The following is a 22,129-nucleotide window of genomic DNA, read 5'->3' on the forward strand; positions in this document are numbered from 1 at the left end:
TTTCTTCCGTCAGGTCAGGGTACAATGTTGCTTGCTTCTGTGTGATTGCCAGAACCTCCTTTTCGTTCGACCCGATGGTGATCAAATTTACTCCTGATTTCGGGCACTTGTCATCTTTATGATCATCGGTCTGCACCATTTGCATAATAATTTTGGTGTGTTTGCCGTGGCACAATCTTGGGTAAAGTGGCCCCACAAATTACATGCTCGGCATTGAACTATCGATTGGTCATTCTCATCGTACTGAATTCGACTTCTGCTACCAGTATTATTGTTACCATTGTTGTTGTTTTGACCTTGTCAATTATTTCTGTACCCTCTCGACGTGGCACCCTCCATACTGGTGTTCTCGCTTCCTCCTGACGCGGAAGCCTCTTGTGCCAGGAACACTTGCTGAGGTCCTCTTGTTTTCATATTGAAGGGGCATTCCCTTGTGGAGTGTCCCATGATCTGACAAATCTTGCAAAATTGGTCGTTCGGATAGGATCCCTTTGTATGGCCTTCTTTCTTTCACTCTGTGCACCATAGCTCATTTCCCTTGGTCTCCTTCTACATGTTCTTAAATTCTTTCATCATCCGGATCATATTCTTTTGGAGGGATCAAACCTTCTTGCTGCCCTTTTCGTCATCGCTGCTCTCTTCTTCCGAAGATGCATCATCATCTAACTCGGATGAGCTACTCTTCTTTTTTGTTTTCTGCTCACTTTCTAAGTTCATCGCTCGATTGTATGCTTCAGTGTATGATGATGGCAACACAATCCTCATCTTCTTTCGTAACTTCGGACGCAATCTTTCAATGAATCATTTCTTTTGCAACCCATCCGTCGACTTACTCTCAATCTTGTTTATTAAGTCTTTTAATTTTCTGGCATATACTCGAACTGTTTCATTTTTTCCTTGCTTCGTGTTGTATATCTCTGCTACGATCTCATTGTCGTCGCGCAACAATTGAAATTCAGTGGTAAATTCCTTTTTCATTTCCGCCCAATTTGTTAATTTTTTGGGGATCCATGTTGGCAAACCAATCAATTGCTACACCTCTTAGGGTTGTTGGAAATTGTCGGACCCATTCATTTGTATCGGTTATGCCATTCGCCGTCCAAATTGTTTCGCATGTCTTATAGTGTTGAATTGGATCGGTCGTTCCATCAGCATCAAACTTTGGCAACTTTTCCTTTGGTCCTACCATTACTATTCGAGGTTGAAAGATTTGTTGTGTACCTGCACTGTTCTGCACACCCGCGCTATTCCCGACAGTCGTGTTATTTGGTGAAGAAAGGTTTTCGTCAACTGAAGCTATCCGTTTCGGAAGTGTATCTTGGATGAAGAGTTCACTCCACGCTCGTGCTCCCTCAACACTTCGAGCCATGCGAGTTAATCCCCTTTTGTTTGGATTCTCTTCCCTCAGCGTATGCAGGTTAAGAAACTCCTCCCTTGCTTCTTCCACCAAATCCAGCTGCTGTCGAGTCTCTTCCTTCAGTGCTACGGTGTCCGTCGGCAATTTGCTGAAACCTTCGTCTGCTTTCGGTCTGCTATGCCAAAATTAAATTCCCTCGTGCTGTGCGTATTTCATCATTTTCCTTCAGCTTATTCTTATTTTTATTCAACTGATTTGACATTAGTCTTCATTCCTCTGCCTTCGTACCAGGTCCATCGGGCAATGGCGCCAAATGTTTACCGTATGGGTAAATAGATCAATGCATACAGACAATGAACAAGAACAATAGTACTCCTTTTATTATTTGCATATGCCAAAGGCATTACATTATGCTTATGATGATGATTACAATGATTTCAAAGGGTGTATATATACTTTTTGAAGAACCTTCCCAAAGGGGTCCGTCGGTTACATGACAAGAACCTTCCCGAAGGGACCCGTTGGCTGCATAACGAGAACCTTTCCGAAGGGGTCCGTTGGCTACATAACAAGAACCTTCCTAATACATAACAAGAACCTTCTTGAAGGGACCCGTCGGCTACATAACAAGAGCCTTCCCGAAGGAACCCGTCGGCTACACAATATCTACTGACAACAGCCTTATCCTTTGGTTCTTGGGTACTTCTTGCTTGTGGGTAGTACTCAATTCTTTGTTCTTAGGCTCTTTTCCTTGCTTTGCTCTTTCTGCAGACACCGTTTGGTGCTCCTGTTGTTGGTTGCGGCCTTGTTGTACTCTTTAGTCCCTTAGATTCATTAGTGGTCTCTTGTTGGACATTAATAAATTTATCTTATCTTAGCTTATCTACCATCACTTTCATCCAGTCTTTTTGTGTAGCAATTTTAGATCTTTCCATACGACAACTTTACCACATTAATGGACGTGCATCCTAAGGCCTCATAGTAGATGAGTAGTGCCTCTTCAAATCACTTTCTAAACACCCCTCCAATTTGGGCCTGCCCTAGACTTCTTGGGATGTCTAATTGTAATTCAGCTTCATCACCTTGGTTTGACCCTTGTAGATTGGGTCTAGTCTTTTCTCTCTTAGTCCACTTACTCCATTTTCATGGCATTAGGAAGTGCTATAAGTTATAACAATATGATAATTTGTGTTATTATCTTTCAAAAAACCTTATAGATAGTTGATTTGTTCTACAGTTACATTTTGGGTACTTTGTACATTTTGGGAAGATTGGGCATGTCCATACTTTTGGTGACCCACCGTATTTGAATTGTCCATACCAAGTATGAAGCTTTTTCCCATATGAAATGTACTATACCATGAGGCATGCATAGGTTGGATGTTTTAATTTGACTAGCTACTGTTGCTGATATGACTTACAAAAGCTTGATTCTTTATATAAATCACAATATTTTTTTAAAGGCAAAAGGCTTCAGCCTGAAATATACTAAACAATGTGTGATATTACCATGCTTAAGTTATGGAGTTGCTTTTAGAAGATTATATGTGATAGACATTATAGTTCATTTTTCCCTAACTACAAGGACCTTTAGTATGATACACACTGACCATTGGGTTGCAGTGCTATGAAATGAAAATATAATTGTTTTTTGGCTAGTTTCTAGTTGTTGTAAAAGCAAAACACTCAAATGAAAACAAACACTTGTTTGAAGATAAACATCCTTTATCAACACATTACTTTTACTACAATGATGACAGTTCAGAAAATAATTTCTTCTAATAAGATTTGCACACGATTGCTACAGGTTTGAATGTAGTACCAAAAATTTAATAATAATTGCATATGACGTAAATTCCAACCAATATATCATAGGTCCTCACCTTGCAACAAATGAATGGCTTGTGTTCCATATTTAGTCCTATCAATTAATAATTAACTGACTTGTTGAATTTTATTACTTTTTTGACCAAGAAAGATATCATATTACTATTATCTACTTATGCTTACTTATACAAGCAAAAAATGTACTCTGATTTTTTTCAATTGATGGACTTTGGGATTGACGTCCTGTGCTCTTCAATCTCATTAGAAGTATCTAGCAATAGGCTATTTTAGATTCATAGGTATCTAAATGGTTGTGAATTGGAGAAATGGGATAGTAGTGGCAGCTCATTTGTTCTTTGGTAGTGTCCTTTACACAATGTAGATTATGTTGTTCCTGATTACTTGTGTAATTTTGTCTTATAAGATTTTTTTTCTTAGAAATGTGTCTCATACTACTAGTTGGAACAGGGAAAAATACATCAATATACCAACAAGGTTACAAAGAAAGAAAAATTTTGTCCAATGTTTTTGGATTAAAGCTCCACAATTTCATGTTAGTGTTTGGATTCTATTCATTTCTTTGATATGTTATGGTGAACAATTGAGCATTTAGTACAATTGGCAACAATAGAGCCAACCTTGCTTCCCAAAGATGATGTGATTTTCACATGTAGTTTGTGTTAATTGTGTCTTTTATTGATTCAATTCTTGACTATTTTTTTTGTAAATCTTGTTCAATATTGTTAAATCTGAATAAATTGCAATCAACATCTTTGCAGGTGTTATTGGAGAAGAATAGTGCTATCAACGAAGCTTTTGAAAATGGTATTATTCTTTATTATCCTTATAAGGCTATTGTATTATGGTCATTAGGGAACCAATTGCTGAAAGTAGTATGAAAACTGCCTGCTATTGCGGTGGACGTTACTAGAGGCCTAAGTTACCCATTTAGGTGCAGATCTAGATGCAAATGTGAGAATCGGGTGCGGGGATGTGTGAAATTATTATTTGGGGCATGTAGATGCGTTTATATATATATATATATATATATATATATATATATATATATATATATATGTTTTAATATTTTTTTTTAACGTATATGTAAAGAAATGCATGAAATATACAAAATTAAATAATTTGATAGTATGATACTTGACCAATACATGTTCAAATAACTGAATATTCAATAAGATTATAAATATAAGCCATATAATATACGTCTATGTTCAATAATTCTAATGCAAGTCACAAATTCATCACTATTACAAAATCAAAGTATAGTACATGATTCAATGTTCATCAATCTGAATCAAAATCATATGGATTCGCAAAAAAATCCTCATCTCCAACTCCTCCAATTGCTCCAAGTTCAAGATCACTTGGACTGAAAATGGTTCTACTTGTGCTAGATGCACCATGTGTCATGATATTATCAACATCATCATCTATGATTGTAATAAGATCTTGAATCGTTGCATGCAAGTTCGCACGCTTAGGTTCTACATCCCAAAGCTTGACCACCCCTTTCTTGTAGTGATCCTCCTTACGTGACAAAAGTCTCAAGTTGGTATGAACATAAACCAAGTCTGCAGCTTTTTTTGAGCCTGACCGGTTATGATTCACTGAGTGGATAAAGGAGTATGTACTCCAATTCCATTCAGCAGTAGAAGAACTTGCAACCTAGACAATGTTCACAGAATTAAAGTAAAACATATCAATGAAAAATAATTTAAAGAATTGTAGAATACAAGTGGTAAATAAAAAAACCAAAAAAACCTTATTTGTGAGAGGATTTTGATTGTGATAGGTTGTAGATGCTTAAATGATTGACCACAGAGGTACCAACATGTGATAGCTCTCATGTCACATTGGTCCTCCATTGCAATTGGACTAAGTTTTGCTCCTAAAGAAAATAAGCCAAATTTCGTCCCAAACTTTTTGTGAATGTAGTCTTGTAGAAGATTTGTAGTACCCACAAGCAACTTCTTCATCCACATATGGTGCTACTCTATTTAGCATAGCAAGTACTTCCTTGCTATAGTACCTTGGAGATGAGGTATATGCAAGTAAGTGCAATGGGGTAGTCATCTTTTTTTTCCAACAATGATGAATGATTGTTTCTAGCTGATTGCATAAGGCTTCACATTGTGTAGGCTCATTCTTATGTGTTTGTACATAGAAGGCTTTACCTTCTTACCGTTGTGTCCATGCCATCATAGACATCCCCCAAACAAGGTTGAGCTGTGTCAACAAAGCGAAGCACTGTCATGATAGAGTCTGTGAATTCCCATAAAAATTGCACACGAGCCCACCAAATGTCATCCAAGATCAATGCCTTGACCTTTTGTGCCCTCCTTGAATTTGAAGCCTTCCATATATCCCACTGACTAGAACTAACCATTTGGTTTAATGCCCCTTACACCTTGACAAGTTGTCTCATAACACTAGTATGAGATGCAAATAAGGTTTCAACCATCTAATTTAATAACAATGTCAATAAATACTAAGCAAAGTTATATATAATTGGACAATCAAACATGACTTAAAATTTATTCAAATCAAACAAATAAATTAAATTTCGTACTTACAATTTCCCTTTTAAGAACTCCAATTTGGAGAATGATTTGAATATCGATGATGACATATGATGGTTCGTCACAAACATTTGTATCTCCTCCCCTTCTTGGTAATTTTGCTTTACCCAATCTAAGTGCCAATTTGTTGCATGACCAACTTTATGGAGTGTATGGTGCATGGTGTTAAAACATTATGGTCATACCAACCTCTATCAAAGCACCTACACCTGTACAATTTTTTGGCATTTTCTGCAATCACCACAATCACATTCTCACTACTCTCCATCTCTATGGCCTCAATGAGAATTCGGAAAATGAATTGTGAATCTTTCACTTCCCCTTCACAATTAACTGCCTTAAAAAACATTGCCCCTCTCGGTGATAGTGCAATTGTATTAATCAGTGATTGGTTTTGTATCTTTCTATACATCAAAAACAATAGAAACATGTGAACTTTTTCAAGAATTTCTAATTGGTTGACTGACTTTCTCTACACAAGCCTTCTCTTTTTGCAATAGAGTGGTATACACCTTTTCATACCTAGGACTTGTGTAATTAGTTGATGCTTTATTGATGGCTGCCACCATTTCCTTCCAATATGGTGATCTCACCAACTTGAAAGGGAGACCATTGGCATAGAGGAAATGTGTAATGGCGTGATCAACAAGCTTTCTTACCTCCATTTTTAATGTAGTGTCCCATGGACCTCTTTTGTAGGCGGTGGTTTCTACTCTTCCACTTCCACTCTCGGTGTAGGTACTTGCAAGAATGGATGTTTGGAGGATACAATTGTTTATATGGGTAACTTCATTATTTTCTTTTTGGATGGAGGTTGATAGAAACAATTTTTTGATCTTTTAAGAAAATTATCAACAGCTTCTTGGTCTTTTACATATGAAGCTATTTGTGCATTATACATTCCCTTTCCATTTGTGCCTTTGCACATTACCATTCCATTACCAATAGGGCCCATAAAATGAAGGTTGACCTGGGAATGTGAGTTATTGAATGGTTTCCCTTTGTTACTTTGACAATAACTGCACTTCAAGGATATGCACCACCTCTTGAAACTTGTGAGATTCTTGTGGTATGTCTCCATAAAGGAGATCCTTTATCAATTTTGAAAATGTCGACTCCTTGCCCTCCCACTAAACTTTTACTATCAATGACAACCATTCTTGCACGATACAATCTAATCTCTTGCTTTAATAAGAACTTAAATAAATTTAAATTGAAAAAAATGATGAGCATCAAGCATACAAGTGCAAAAAAAGGAGATACAAAACTACTTAAATAAATAGCTAAACTTGTTTATTTATTTCTTTTTTTTTTGAAAAAAAAAATAAAAAAATCTTGAAACATTTCTTCATAAACTTGAATTTTTTTTTAAAATCTCAAAAAAATTAAAGGACATAAGAATGGGATCAAATGCTTACCTTAGATGCTTAAAACTCCTTTGTGGAAGCTATTTCTTGCACTACGAACATTCGTCTTAAAAAATAATCACCTTGCCTTCAAAATGCCAAAATGGAGACCAAATGAGCAGAGTCTAGTTGCAAACAAAATGAGATGAAGAATGGTTGAATGGCCTCTTTCAGCGTTAAGGAGCCAACAAATAGAATAATAATTGTTATCTGCACATGTTTAAATAATAAGTGGGAAAAATGCAAAAAAAAAAGTGTTTTTGTGCATGGACCGGCGAAGGCATCCAGATGCGCTTGGGTTCCTATTGAAAGCCATTCTAGGCACTCGGATGCGCATGGATGCGTTTGGGAGACATCCTTGCTCGTTCGGGTGCCTAGAATGCGCATTCAACAAACACTCACAAGGGACCTGCCTTTGGATGAGCACCCACAAGCATCTGAATCGAAATCCAACACCTGGGACTATATCATTTTTCTTAATACTTTATAAAAATGCTTTGGTGGTTCCCAGGGCAAGCATTCATTATTCTTAGCAAATTCAGTTCCAAGCACATTGCCTTTACTTCTTACAATAGAAAATTCACCAAAATCCTATTTTTCAACAATTTGTTGTTTTCAGTGAAGTTTTTTGTTCGAACTGTGTGCTTGAGCAACAAAACAAAGCTAGTTTCTCTGTATAATGATCAAGGAGGATTCAGAAAAGACAAAACCAACTGCATTGCCTCCTTCCATGCAGAGACTTGCCATAGAAGGGCTAACATGTGGAGAAAGAAATAACATGTGCAGTTATTATCTCACAAGAGAGCATGGTGGTGTTTGGTGCCCAGACATAAATTTCTGCATCCCAGTGTTAAATGGGGACGTGTCCTTGCCCCTGGACCCCTGCATTCCCAGGATAGGGGGCCCCGCCACTGCTCAATCGTTGCTGGAATGTGGGGACTACCAAGAGTCTCTTGAGTGTCCGAATGTAACAGCTAACAACACTGATGATGCAAAAGATTTGCCAAAAAATCTGACAGAAAAGTCTATAGAAGGTTTGAAAACCATAGCCTTTTTTCAACTAACCACTAAAAATCTTTTAAAAACAGGTTACAAACCCATGATTTTTATTTAAAAATTGCGAAGAAATCCTTCTAGAAGTGGCTAGTATAAAAACAGCTTGTTGTACCATTATTCAATACAAAAATCGTAAAAAAAAAGAAAACATTGCCCAAAATGTAGGTTAAACAGGTGCATGATTTGCATGAAACTAGTTGCACATTTTTTTTTGTTATATAAGTCTGCAATTTTTTTAAAATACCTGTCGTGATTTTGGATAAAAATCTATAGCGTAATTTTGCCCCAAAAGGCATGATTTTCCTAGAGTAAATCCACAAAGTTTTGCCTAGAATAGACATGCGATATTGAACAAGATAAGTTCATGATTTTCAGCAAAAATAAATCTGTGAATTTGTGAATAAACTTGTAGGAATCTCTACATAAATCTTTTGTTTGGTTCTGCTTAATGCATGTGCAATTTCTTTGTCTGCAACAGTTTGTAGAACTCCACGTGATCACTAATCCTGTAATTTCTGTAGATGGCTATGATACCAATATTGTAATCAACTATTAACATTGGCCGGAGAAGCCGCGTACCTTTTTTGACAAGATTGTAAAGTTTTATTCATACTAATTGCTCACTTTCCAATTTAAATTTCAATTTGCTTTGTTAATGTTTCTATTCCATGATAATGTATATGCAAAGGACCAAAAATGTTGGGTTACCCTGTAAGCAATTCAGCCACTCATTCCTCTTAACCATTCTTTTTTAATTTTATATTTTGTTTGTATGTATGGCCAATAGGAAAAAAGGTGTAATGTAGTATTTAGATTACTCTAGATGCATTCCTTACTTAACAAGTTATTGTACTTGATTGTGATTTTGCAAAATTTGCATGGTGCTTGTATATTTTTGTTAATCAGAAACATCGATATAAAAAAGAGAAATCCAACCCATGCCCTTTTCCTATATTCAAAATACAAATTGCATCATGATGAGGGGCATCATGCTTGGTGTGACATGTACTTTGTGTCTTATTCATTTATTGGATTGCCCCCAGCTAGGAATTTTGTTATTCTTTGATTTCTTGAAACAAAACTCAAGCCAGGACAAAACTCAAATGAAACCTCTTAACACAAGTTTTCACCCACGCTAGGGGTATGAGCCCCAAGCAACCTTGTGAAACATTGAATCAACCTCCAAGTGTGGGTCCTTGTGCATGTGAGGTTGAATCTCCAGAGAAGGCCGTCTTCCTTCTAATCAGGTCACACCTATTCTAAACATTGTAGGGAAGAGGTAGGAAGGATTGCAAAAACTAAAAGGGGGTGATGCACCAGATTCAGTGGTGATGGTTCCATGCCCATGAATGCACATAATGTCAAAAAAGTGCTCAACTTACACAAATCTCAACTCTAATATACTCTCCAATGACTCATATGAAAGTTACAACTCATCAAATGTTGCAAGGAAGTTAATTTTCATGATACAATAACTATAAGCAGGTTTAACACAACACATAAAATAGAAAAATGTAAAAGAATAAAGTAATACAAGGGAAGATAATTTACACAATATATTTGATTGGGTGAAGAGGTAAAAACAAAGATCTTCATTGCTATAAGGCAATGGCAAACTTACAAATGCAGGGCATAGCCACTGTGAAAGAACAAGGAGAACAACCCAAAAACTATGTATAAGAATTGCCTCTATAGATCAAGCATAACACGAACTTTACATTTGAGTTCAAACTCCAACCAAACAGAAGTTAAGCTGGAGGACAACTAGGAACATAAATCAGATTAACATTCTGATCTCTGTGTGTACATTTGATTCATGAAGTTGATAGAATGGGGCCAAAGGAATGCATCCATATAGTCAAGAGAGAAAAATCCGTACTCGTCAACAAGTTGGTGTAAAAAATGCTCTTGTGAGAAGAAACATTTGCAAATGGTAAATATGCATGGGACAATGTTGAGATTGTGTGTATGGGTCTAAAGAAATTGTAACGAACCCTACTCAGACACTGTCTATAATCAATAATTAACAGTCAGTACTATGTAACCAATTTAGTTCAGTTTAAGGAAACAATATATAATTCATAGTGCATTTAGTAATTAATGTGTTTGAGCCTTGATTCCTTGCTTCCCTCCTAAATTTATCCCAAGGAGAGCGTGGGTTTACTTGTCGCAGGGCACTTGACAGCAGTATACTCTCACACAACACCATCTATCAACTCCCAGAACTATAGCGAGAGAATAAGGGAATAGATTGTAAACACTCTAATTCCTTTACATTATAAAAATTAAAATACACACAGCTTAATTATTTAGTATATTTGTCATTTTTTAATAAGTTCTTATAAATTAATTCCTATTATTATGATTACTTGTTTATCAATTTATCTTATTTTAAATATTTATCATTTATAAACAAACCATATCTAAATATGTATAATCATCTTTATAATGTATATCTTTTAATTATTGGTTCACACTCTTAGTAATTAATAAGAAATTCTTATTCATATCCATACTTCTTATAATAATACTATAATTCATATTTCACTCTATGAATTTACTCCTTACTAGTATTAATATATTTCCTAACTCATATATTTTAACGAGTTGAATTCAGTTTATATTTGGTGAAGATTTCCTTTTTTAAATTATTTTACTTTTCAGATCTTATTAGAATTGATTTCTTATTATTTTCTTATGTAATATATTAAACCTTCCCCTTATTACTATCTCTTTTCGTAGTATTTAATTCCTATCATTTTTAGATAGTATATTTACATGGTAAAGCTCAAAAGGAAAGAAAACATACCTTTAATGTTGATTGAATATTTATGTGTCTTTTCATCCAAAGACGATCTTCCAACATTTAGTTATTCTCATTTTTGGATGACTTCTTCCTTCCCTGTTATTGCTATCACTTATCACACTGTCAAATCTGTGAGCTATTTATCTTGTGGTCTTCTATGTTTTTTTCATTCTTTTCATAATGCCTCACCTTGTATATTGTGTGGCCTACCTTTTTATGGTCGCAACGATGTGACCACCGTACGTGGCTATTGGTTATGTAATTAGTTTTGAAAATTTTAGATAATAGCCTCTTAATTTTTTTTAATAATGTTTAGATTAGTAATCAATTTCTTTGTCTATACAAATAGTTTGGAAATGATATTGATAACATAGATTCATTTATATTGAGATCTATTTATGAATATGGATTTATGAATTATAAGGCACGAGCCTACAACACATCGGTAAATTGTGAGCCTCTTATTTGGGAGGTCTTGGGCTCAAATCTACTCGACCTTGGTCAATAATAATAACTAACCACAGCACATAATAATAATTAATCTTGGCTTCGGCCTCTTACCGATCCAAAAAAAGGATTGATGAATTATAATTAACATTAGTATAATATCAATAGTATAATAATATATTTAATATTTTTGGATAGCATTGTCTAGTTTTATATAATTTTTTATTCAAAATATTGATAAATAAGAATAAGGAATTGAAACGTATATTCCTTATTCATATGATTTTTCATTATCAACAGATTAATTATTTTTATTTCTAACAATAATTTTAATTGTATATTGATGATTTATTGACAATCACGTTTACGACAATAATCACAATGGATTTATAGAAACATTATATTATGACATACATCGAGTGTGGGTCATGACAGAGATAGTTCAGCATTGAACTTAGTCCCTGCAACCATGTCATAGTTGCTAACAGTCAAATCGGATTGCTGGCAAAAGAAGACATCAAAGTGACAAACACGATGGATTGTCACTACCCTGCTCGCTTGCAAGAAACATCATTTTTTCCGTCACACCACCGAGAGGCTGTGAAACAAAATCCTATATATCATTGGTGTTTGGCTGCTCGCGCATCGAGAAATATTATTTCTTTCTTCCTCACACCACCACGGGTCACAGGATGTTAGCCTTCTTTTTTCTGCACAGCCAAACCACCATGGAAAACCTTAGTTAACATTGTGAGAGTGCAGGGTACCTTATATGTGTCTTTAAATGCTGGCCCCAGATACCTGCATGCATAAGGGATTAACACAAGATACACTTGGGGAGGCGCATGGTACCGAGACAAATCTTGTAAATTCCTCAGTTTTGCAAATTTTGTATCTCCTGTTGAATGGTCATTATTTTTCTCTTCGCTTTTTGCAGTTTGTTCTATGTTTCATCTTCATGAGTCGTTACCAGCTGAAGCTATGTGGGATGTTTGTCATCTTGTTGTGACTTCATTGGATTACTTCTATATTGTGATTGTCGGTTTGTGCAGCGTTTAACATGTGTCATCATGTCATCTTATATCATATTCTCAAGTTTCTCTTGTTATTCATTGTGGGCTCCAATTTATGTTGTTGTTGTCTTCAACCTATGTAAGTTAAGCTAATTTTGATGTTGTGGCCTTCATCCTATGTAACATCAGCTGTTATTAGCTAGACCATTCATGTTTCCTCGAGCTTGAGGTATGGCAAAATACAAATGGTATAATTTTAAGTTAAGGTAAATATTCTATAGATATATTGAAAAGATTTGGAATGTTGGACTGTAAATCCATGGTCACTCCTATGGAAGCTAATCTGAAAAAATTACACGAGGATGCAGCTGTTTTAGATTCGATTGATCCCAACATGTATATGCAACTAATTGGCTCTTTAATGTATTTGGTTAACACAAGGTTGGACATTTGTCATGCATTAAATACATTGAGTCAATTTATGTGTGAACCAAAGCAAATTTATCTTGTTGCAGCCAGGCTTGATCTGAAATATGTTCTTGGAACATTAGGATTTGGATTGAAATTTTCATCCGATGTTGAGTTAACCTTAAAAGATTTTTCTGATTCAGATTGTGTAGGTTGTGTGCCTGCTAGGAAGAGTACTGTAGGTGGTTGTTTCAACTTAGGTTCAGCTATAATTTCTTGGTGCCACACGAACCAAACTTGCGTAGCTCAAAGTTCTGCTGTAGAAGAGTATGTTGCAGCATGTATGGCTGCAAAAGAGGCTGTGTGGCTCCACAAATTACTTGCTGGTTTATTTAATCAACTTGCTGAACCTACTGGTGATTATGTGTGGCAATCAAAGTTCTGTAAAGCTTTCTGTCAATCCAATTTTTCATGACAGGTCAAAACATGTGGAAATTAAATATCATTACCTTGGGAATATGGTTCAAAGAAAGGTTATTGAGCTTAAGTGTATTTCTATTGAAGAGGAGATTGCTGACATTCTCACCAAGCCTCTTCGTAGAGTAAAGTTCAACTTTCGAGATAAGGTTGGCATTATGGAGAATAATGCTCTTGCTGAGAAAGAGTCTTAGCTCCAGTGATTCATCTCATGTTGAATACTTTTGTGTGAGAGAAGTTTGAAGTGAGATCCTTTGTTCCATCCTCAGCAGTAGGCATGATGAAAAAGCATTCTTCTCGGGAGAAGTCTGAGTTTTAAGCCATCATTTCACCTGCTGGGATTAGGCATGGTGGATCCACCTGCTGCAAGCAGGCATAGTGGAAATGCTATCTTCTTTGGGAGAAGATTGAGGTGCAAGTCCTCTTATTCACCCTCTGTGTGTTGAGTTATGGTGTAGCTGCGAGACAAATCTTGTAAGTTCCCCAGTTCTGCAATTTTCCATCTCCTGTTGAAGCATTCTTTATTTTTCTCTTCCCTTGCTGCTGTTTGTTCTATGTTCCATATTCGTGAGTCTTCACAAGCTGAAGCTACATGGGATGTTGGTCATCTTGTTGTGACTTCGCTGGATTTCTTCTATACTGTGATAGTCGATTTGTCCAGCTCTTCACATGTCATCGTGGCATCTTATATTGTATTCTCAAGTTACTCTTGTTATCCATTGTTGGCTCTAATTCATGTTGTTGTGGCCTTCAACCTATGTAATGTCAGCTAATAATGATGCCGTGGCCTTCATCCTATGCAACGTCAGTTAATTATGATGTCATGGCCTTCATCCTATGCAACGTCAGCTATTATTAGCTAGATGATTCGTATTTCTCATGAGCAGTTATCTCTCATTGAGCCTCTATATATTTGATGTGTGTGGTGATTTCTTGGTGCCTTTTTGATATATTGAACAAGCCTTTGGTCATAGGTGAAATTGGACCTTTGTTGTGATACTTCTAGTACTATTCATTCTCTATAGAGGTGGTTTTTTTAGTTATTGGGATCACTCCCAATTTTAATTATTTAGTATTAAGAGCGATTTTCGTTTCTTCTATTCTAGTGTGAGTTGAAACTATTCTCACACAGAGGGCTTCAGTATTCTAGATTCTTTCAGTCAGATATCTGAATAGTTATCATTATATTATATGTAATTTTTGCATAGTATCAAGACTTTCAAAATTTGTTCTGGTTATTGAAGGCATATTATCTGCATATGTTTTGCAGTATTACTTATATTCTAGTAAGCTTTAGTCAGAGTCATCTGTGATTTTGGAACTCTGAGATTTTTGAGCAGCAAAGACTTTGTACTGTTACTTTTAAGATTCATAATAAAAGATTTGTTTTGGTGGGATGGATTGTTTCCCTCGTGGAGGAGGGTTTTTCCCAGAACACTTGGTTTGCATTGTGTAATTTTATTGAAATTGCTTAGCTCGATTTATTTTCTGGTTCATCTTTAAAAACCATAAGGAAAACATGATGTGTTGGCCTAGATAGAGCTTAGCCCATGATGAAAGTGTCTCAAATCGGTTATCTATGATGGGCTAATGGTCGAAAAAATAACCAACTAAACCTATTGGTGGAAATTTGTTGTTATGTAAACATTCTTTGGCTGGGGACAACTTCAGCTTCATGCCCAAGTAGCAAAATTCACTTATAAATAGTAAATAACTGAAGTGAAATTGCTGGTTAAGGTTTGATATGAGACAAACAACCAACACCACCCTTATATATGCAGTTATACTCAGGTCTGAGTAGTTAATGTTTCAAACTTAAAATATCAATCCTGGAATGTCTGAAAATAAATGAAATTTTCCTCAAATCCAGCAAACATTCAAGAATGGAACCCTAGGGTATTAAACTTGCATGGGCCTGAACTAAACATCAATTTATCACCTTCAAAACACCTATACTAGTTTAAAAAAATGCTGAAGCAACTTATCATGTTTGATATGCTCAATTTTCAGATTCATAGTAATTGAACGTGACCATAATTACTGAATATACTGCTGTAGAAGCATTTTATGGTGAATATTTGGCAAGTTTGGTGGCTAGAGTTGACTGTAGAAGGGGTGACAATGGTGAGGCAAATGACCTTAGAGAGGTTATATGGTATCTGTGAACCGTCAATTAGAGGCATTGCAGCTGTCCTCGGCATTCCAAAATGCCAATAACAGTCAATAAAATGTTTACATGTAGCAGAAGATGATGCTGCTTTCCCAAGTCCTGTTGTAACCTCCTCCAATGCTGGTATACCTAAACATGGCCTTGAAATTGATAAAAATAGCAATAGTTATGGCAGGTCTGGCCTCGCAAACTATATTCCCAATAAAAGTATCTGCAAATATTGGTGTGCTAATAAATGATGATGACTCTTCACCAGAAATCCTCTGAAGTGATGATGCTGTCACTAGATTTGCAAAGTGTGCAACATATTATGATGAATCACCTCCTTGATGTTGGTATACTCAAGTTGATGGCTGTATATACTGGTTTCTGCATTAGTGATGAAGTATTATTCCCCAAAAATATTGATAGATCCAATGAGTGCTAAGTGTTCTATTTATTGTCATGAGAGATGGATTCATGTTGAATCACTACTCATGAAACATGGGTCAATGAGTTTGACTCAAAATCACACAGTTAAATCCTGATAGCAATATCACAATATTGATTGTAGTGTTATGACATATTGACATGTAGTGACACTATAGCAACATGTAAAATTGAATCCTGGCCAAAAAAGCTGATTTAACTGTAGTGACATTTTAGCAGAAGCAAAATGTTTCAAAAACCCTTAAATCTATGAAATCTGCAATGAAAGCGTTTAAGTCACAAACTTTCCTATCTGGTAGTTTAATCACACACATGTAACAGAAGGATGGAATTGCCAATGTTGGCTATGAGTATTTTTTCTTTAAATCCAATAGTTAAAATCTTAATGAAGCCAAGCACCCTACTTTATAGTGCTTCTGTTGGGCAGCTGGGGCCAATTTTGTTAGCATGCATGAATACTCTTTTAATTATTTAAAGCTACTTTTTATTATATTAGTGTTGAAATATATATTATATTTTAATAGTATTTTATTTTTGATCGGTAAGAGGCTGAAGTCAAGATTAATTATTCTTTTTATTTATGAAGCTCCAGTAGACTCGAAGCCAAGACCTTCCAGATAAGAAGCTCACAATTTACCGTTGTGTTATAGGCTTTTGCCTATATTTTAATAGAATATTATTCATGTGCCCTCTTGCTTATATCATGTTAAAAATACAATTATAACAAACCTTCAATTTAGATTTTGAACATATAACTATTAGCTTGATTATTCAAGAGTTCAACATCTTGGCAAATAGACATATTGTGCCTTTTGATTACAATTTCGTAATAATAAAAAGCAAATGGACTTTCACTAATAATAATAAAGATGATATAAAGCACATTGTTGTGTACTTCTTTTCCCTTATTTTTGGGCACCTCCTTGGTTGGTCAATATGACAGTTTTTTCCTGAACATTTTTCCTATTCATGTTTGGATGCATTAAATATTTAATAGTTTGCATATATCTAATGATTTAAAAAAAAAACTAATCGTTTTGCTTTTCCAAGGTAAAAGTAAATCAGGAAATGAAGAACATAAAAAAAATGGATTATCAACACAAATGGATGCAGCTTGGGCAAGAATAGATACATTGTACACAAGGTAAAATTTTACTGATTTCTTATTGTTGGCTATATTTTTTATATATTGAAAGAAAGCAAAATTACAAAAAATAACAGCCACAGGAAGTAGCTGAGACAGAAAAACAAAATGATTACAATGACTCAGCAACCGGTGCTACATAGCAGAAACATGATGAAACAATCTGCAAAGATCCAAATACAAATGATGCTTACAAAGGGCAACTAGCTTTACTCAGAAGGAACATGACGAAACACTTTGCATAGGTCCATATGGCAATTGTTCTGGAGTTGAATCACTTGATCTTGAATTTGTTGAAGTTGAGAAATGGCTGAACCTTTTTTCTTGGATATGTCATAATCCGTAATCGACATTTGTACAATATCAATGATGACATGAATCCGTAATCAATATTATTAATCAACACATAATTAATGATTATATCAAACCATATCAATATTAATAATATTAATTAATCAGTATAATTGTATTTATTATTTGATCATTATAGTTTGTTAACCAATATATAATTAATATTAATATTGATCAATGGAATATAATTATATCAATCAACCTATATTTGCTAATCGACTAAATAATGAAGTGACTCATCGGCTAATCACTAATATTAATCATTATGATTAATTGACTCTAAACAGCACCCTGCACATAGTGACGTGGCACATGAAAGATGGTATATACAAATTCTAAATCACAGAAAATACAGGAAGGATAGGTGGAGTCATAGAGAAGACAAAGAAATAGAAAAAGAAATATATGAATCTATGCAATAATATGGAAGGCGATAAGTTTTCAACTGGTCATTATTAAAGCTTTAGTGATTTCTTGAGTATCTTTAACCTGTTGAACGTGATAACCGCTACGGTCCCTATCCTCATCGATGGAGTATGTAGATGGCGCTAGCTATCCTCTATACTAACATTATACGAGATACGCATTTGAGAAGACGACAGTCTGAAGAAAAGGGATCCTTCGCTATGCAATTCACTACAGAATGTTAACCAAATTTTATAGTTAGTGATGCTTTTTTAGGCATGCAGTGATGAATATCATGTTACATAAATCAATGGCTAAATCAAATAATGGTGAAAGACATTGTGAATCAATGGAAGGTGATTGGTGGTAACAATGTTGCAGAGATTGAATATGGTCATAATCAGCTAAGGCATCACTGATAGCAATAGAAGTTGCCAGATTAGCCGATAATGTTTGGATCAATGTCTAAATTAGTGCAAATACCATTAACAAAATAATTATTGATTATCTTTTCTATACACAATCAATATCATAGGAAGAATGTACATATATGAGATAAATGGATGCTCTGATAAAAAGAAAAGGAAGCAAATATAATAGGTCCTGAATTCTCTTTGGATCGAGTAGGAGATTATATAAATAAGTTGCGTACTGATCATATAGGAGAGTAATAAATGCATTAAAAATATATATATCTGAAAGATTGAATATGTATTATATAAGTATACATCTGAATTATATATTCAAAAAATCTATAATATAGGTTTGATGATCTAATATATATCATATATATATAATAATGAGAATAATATCAGAATAATTTATCAGTTCTATATATATATATATATATATATATATATATGAAAGACCTATAAATATTTTAATTTGAGAAGAGAAGGCAGAGATGTGTCTAAGGGGCTTCTCTAAATCCAAGTGGCGACTATCTTTCCCAATATAGTGTAGGGATCAATGAGCCTGAGCGCTTTTGGGGCATAGTCCCAAGATCTGTAAACTTTGAGAGAGCCCATTGTAGTTGGTATCTAGGCACCTTGGATAACACCTACTCTTTCTGTGTTTGAGCTGGTAGTAATAAGGTTGAATATGAATGTTAGTGAATTGTAATGCCCCCGTCATAAAATAAATGTATTTAATTAAACCTTGTTAATGGGCCGATTGATTTAATATATCTCGGACCCATTTTTATGTTGTTTCCGTAGTTTGTGTTGCCGTCGGCTATCTTTGCACACCCTCAGAAAGTTTCCTGGCGGGTATTTAAGCATGGCTTGTAGGTAGTCTTTAGGTATGCATTTTGGATTAATTCTTTGTATTGCGAATTCTTGCTGGAGTTCTCTGTCGTTGGCCATTTCGGAAGTGCAGACCTTCCCTATTTGGTTTTGTTCGGTTTAGGTGGGATTCAACCCTCTCCCTATTCTGGCTGTGTATTGTTTGGCTCGAATCTGGGAAAATCAGAGCATCATTTGTATGTGGAATTTTATTATTATCTGGCACAAGTGTGTATCTATTTGATCTTTGATTATCTGCAAGTTATTGTATTCAATATATTTCATTAGTTTCTTGAATAGCATTGCCAAACATCTCTGCATCCGTCCTCACTGTACACATCATCCCAACCCACCCCCGTACTGCAATTTTGACCCTTGTACGACCTTCCCTTGACTGTCGTGCGACCTCCCTCTGGCTTCCGTACTACCCTTCACCCCTCCGTACCCTTTCCTTCACCCTGCATACTATACAGCTTGACTAAGAACACCGTACACTCCCCTTGCCACCGTATGGCCAAACATCTCCACCGTACAACTGTCTCCCATCTCAGCGTACTGACATCTCTCCACCGTACGAATCCCTCAATTTGACCGTATAGTAACCCCACAGTACAACCCTGCAAATTTCTATTCCGTACGACCATTCGCAATCCTCTTCGTACAACGCTAGTTTTACCATCGTACATCCCCACAAGGCCTGCAGTTACCCCTCTATTCCGTACGCACTCCCTGACTACCTGGCATTGAAGAATTTGAGGAGACATGTATTCATGTACGGGGACTGGAACATTACAGTGGTATCAAAGCTTTTGATCCTGCCTGCTTGTGGAAGTGAATGCAAGTTTATACTTGAAGGAGAAGGCGAAATAACCCTATTGATAGAATGGCAGATCATCAGGATCCTACGACAGAACTCATGAATCTTTTAAGAGAGTTGAACAAAAATCAAATACAAATCAACAAAACCCAAAGGCTTATGTAGGAAACACTATAAAAATTGGCCGAGGGAAAGACAACAGGAGAACAAAATGGGCATAGTGACGATTCTGTTTCGAGAAGGACAAACTTTCAACCCTCTCGCTCTCGACCCTCCATACCCATCTTCCTTCTAAGGACGGAAGCACCACACAAAGGAAGAGAGCCCACTTTTGAGGAAATGCAAGAAAAACTTTGGGAAGATTGGCAGAACGTGAATATGGAAGGTGATATATCTTACAGAGATTGTGTTGATCTAAGAATGAGATATTTTGGTAGGGGAAATTGTGGTTATTTTAATGATGATCTCAGGAGAAAGATCGAGAAGGTAAACCTATTGCCATTTGATGGATCTGGAGTCATTACCGCACAGTCATTGGTCTTAAAGGCAGGTACCTATTTCCAACTCAATCCAATGCTTGAAGAGGAAGCAATCAAGTTCAAGTTCGTAGCACTTCATCTAGAAGGAGTGGCGCATGAGTGGTGGCATCATGAATTGGTCACTCTTGGTCACGACCAAGTGACCTCTTATGTTGAGTTCATTGAGAGACTTATTGATTCTTTTGATGGGAAAGATCCTGAGCTAAACTTCAAAGATCTAGCTCAGCTAAAGCAAACGGGCACGGAAGACAACTACATCACTGAGTTCCAAAAGCTGTTAGTACTAGTCACAAATATCTCTGAAAGATGCCGAATTGTGTTATTCATGGATGGGCTGAGGGAGTCTTTGAGAGGTTGGATCAAAGGGTTCAACCCGTGTGCACTCAATGAAGCTATTAAGAAGGTGCGTGACATGGCCGCATCTTCCTCCAAAACTCACGCAGCTACACCAACACCATCCCTACAAGAAGACAAGGATAAGGAGATAGTTTAGAAGAAACGTCAAATTGATGAAGATTCTCAGCAAGAACTCCAGAGGAAAAAGCTCTGTTTCACATGCAAAGAACCATGGGGATCTGGTCATCATTGCCTTGGGAAGGGAAAGATTCGTTACATTGAGGTGATGCCTGATGACGACGAAGGACAAATTCCTGCAACAACTGATGAAGAAATTACCTAGCAGGAGAGAATAAATGCCCTGATACAAAATTGGGGTTTCATTGCTACCCTCACAACATTGATTGGAAGTGGTATCTTCAGGGTTCACGGCACACTTCATAGAAAACGAGTCCCAATCATGATTGATAGTGGCGCCACACTCAATTTCATCAATTCATCTTTGATCACTAGTAAAGGCCTACACACAATTGAGCATGGAGGACTTGAGGTTAAGGTTGCAGGAGGAACCTTGTTACCTTGCACTCATGTGATCCCACGGCTACAAATTTCCATGGGAAACTATACCATGGAAGATGATTTGGTTGATACTGATATCATTTTGGGCCTTAGTGGTTGGAAACTCTTGACTAGTACACCCAAAGTTTCAAAAGGATGGAGTTTTCATTCGAGACAGAGGGCGAGAAGGTTCTACTAAGAGGAATGTCAAATAAATGATTGAGAGAAGTCACAATCAAGAAGATGGAGACAATTTTTAAATAGGATTTGGTCCCAGACACTGCAAGTAAAAACAAGATAGTCAACACCTCACCATATTCCTTGGATAATTGGCGGGCCCATCTATTGGTTGAGTATTCCTAGAACACTTTTGCATGTGAGTTGATGGATGGCTATGTACATGATGAAAGATACAAAGTTATTGATGACATCATTTACTTCGGCGGGAAGATCTACTTAGTGCCTGACTCGGAACTGAAGGAGCTGATTACAGATGTTCTCGTAGAAACGGAGGTGCATTTGCTTGAGGACAAGTAAATTTTGGGACGGGAGGACTATAATGTCCCCATCATAAAATAAATGTATTTAATTAAACCTTGTTAATGGGCTGATTGATTCAATATATCTCAGACCCATTTTTATTTTGTTTCTGTAGTTTGTGTCGCCATCGGCTATCTTTGTACACCCTTGGAAAGTTTCCCGA

At 36.0% G+C, this 22,129-nt stretch overlaps 1 protein-coding gene across 9 annotated transcripts in view; it reads left to right on the forward strand.

The window, feature by feature from the left end:
• Positions 1-22,129, forward strand: part of LOC149571828 (rRNA processing protein-like protein) — a 124,542-nt gene that overhangs the window by 45,668 nt on the left and 56,745 nt on the right. For all 9 annotated transcript variants that reach the window (XM_089813236.1, XM_089813241.1, XM_089813235.1 and 6 more), the window contains 2 exons: positions 3,964-4,009; positions 17,044-17,137. In XM_089813236.1, the coding sequence (XP_089669362.1) occupies positions 3,964-4,009; positions 17,044-17,137 (140 nt within the window). The remainder of the gene's footprint in view (positions 1-3,963; positions 4,010-17,043; positions 17,138-22,129) is intronic.

This window comes from Cupressus sempervirens, chromosome 2, assembly GCF_028749045.1.
Source record: "Cupressus sempervirens isolate cs-2001-9-10 chromosome 2, ASM2874904v1, whole genome shotgun sequence".
Lineage (NCBI taxonomy): Eukaryota > Viridiplantae > Streptophyta > Pinopsida > Cupressales > Cupressaceae > Cupressus > Cupressus sempervirens.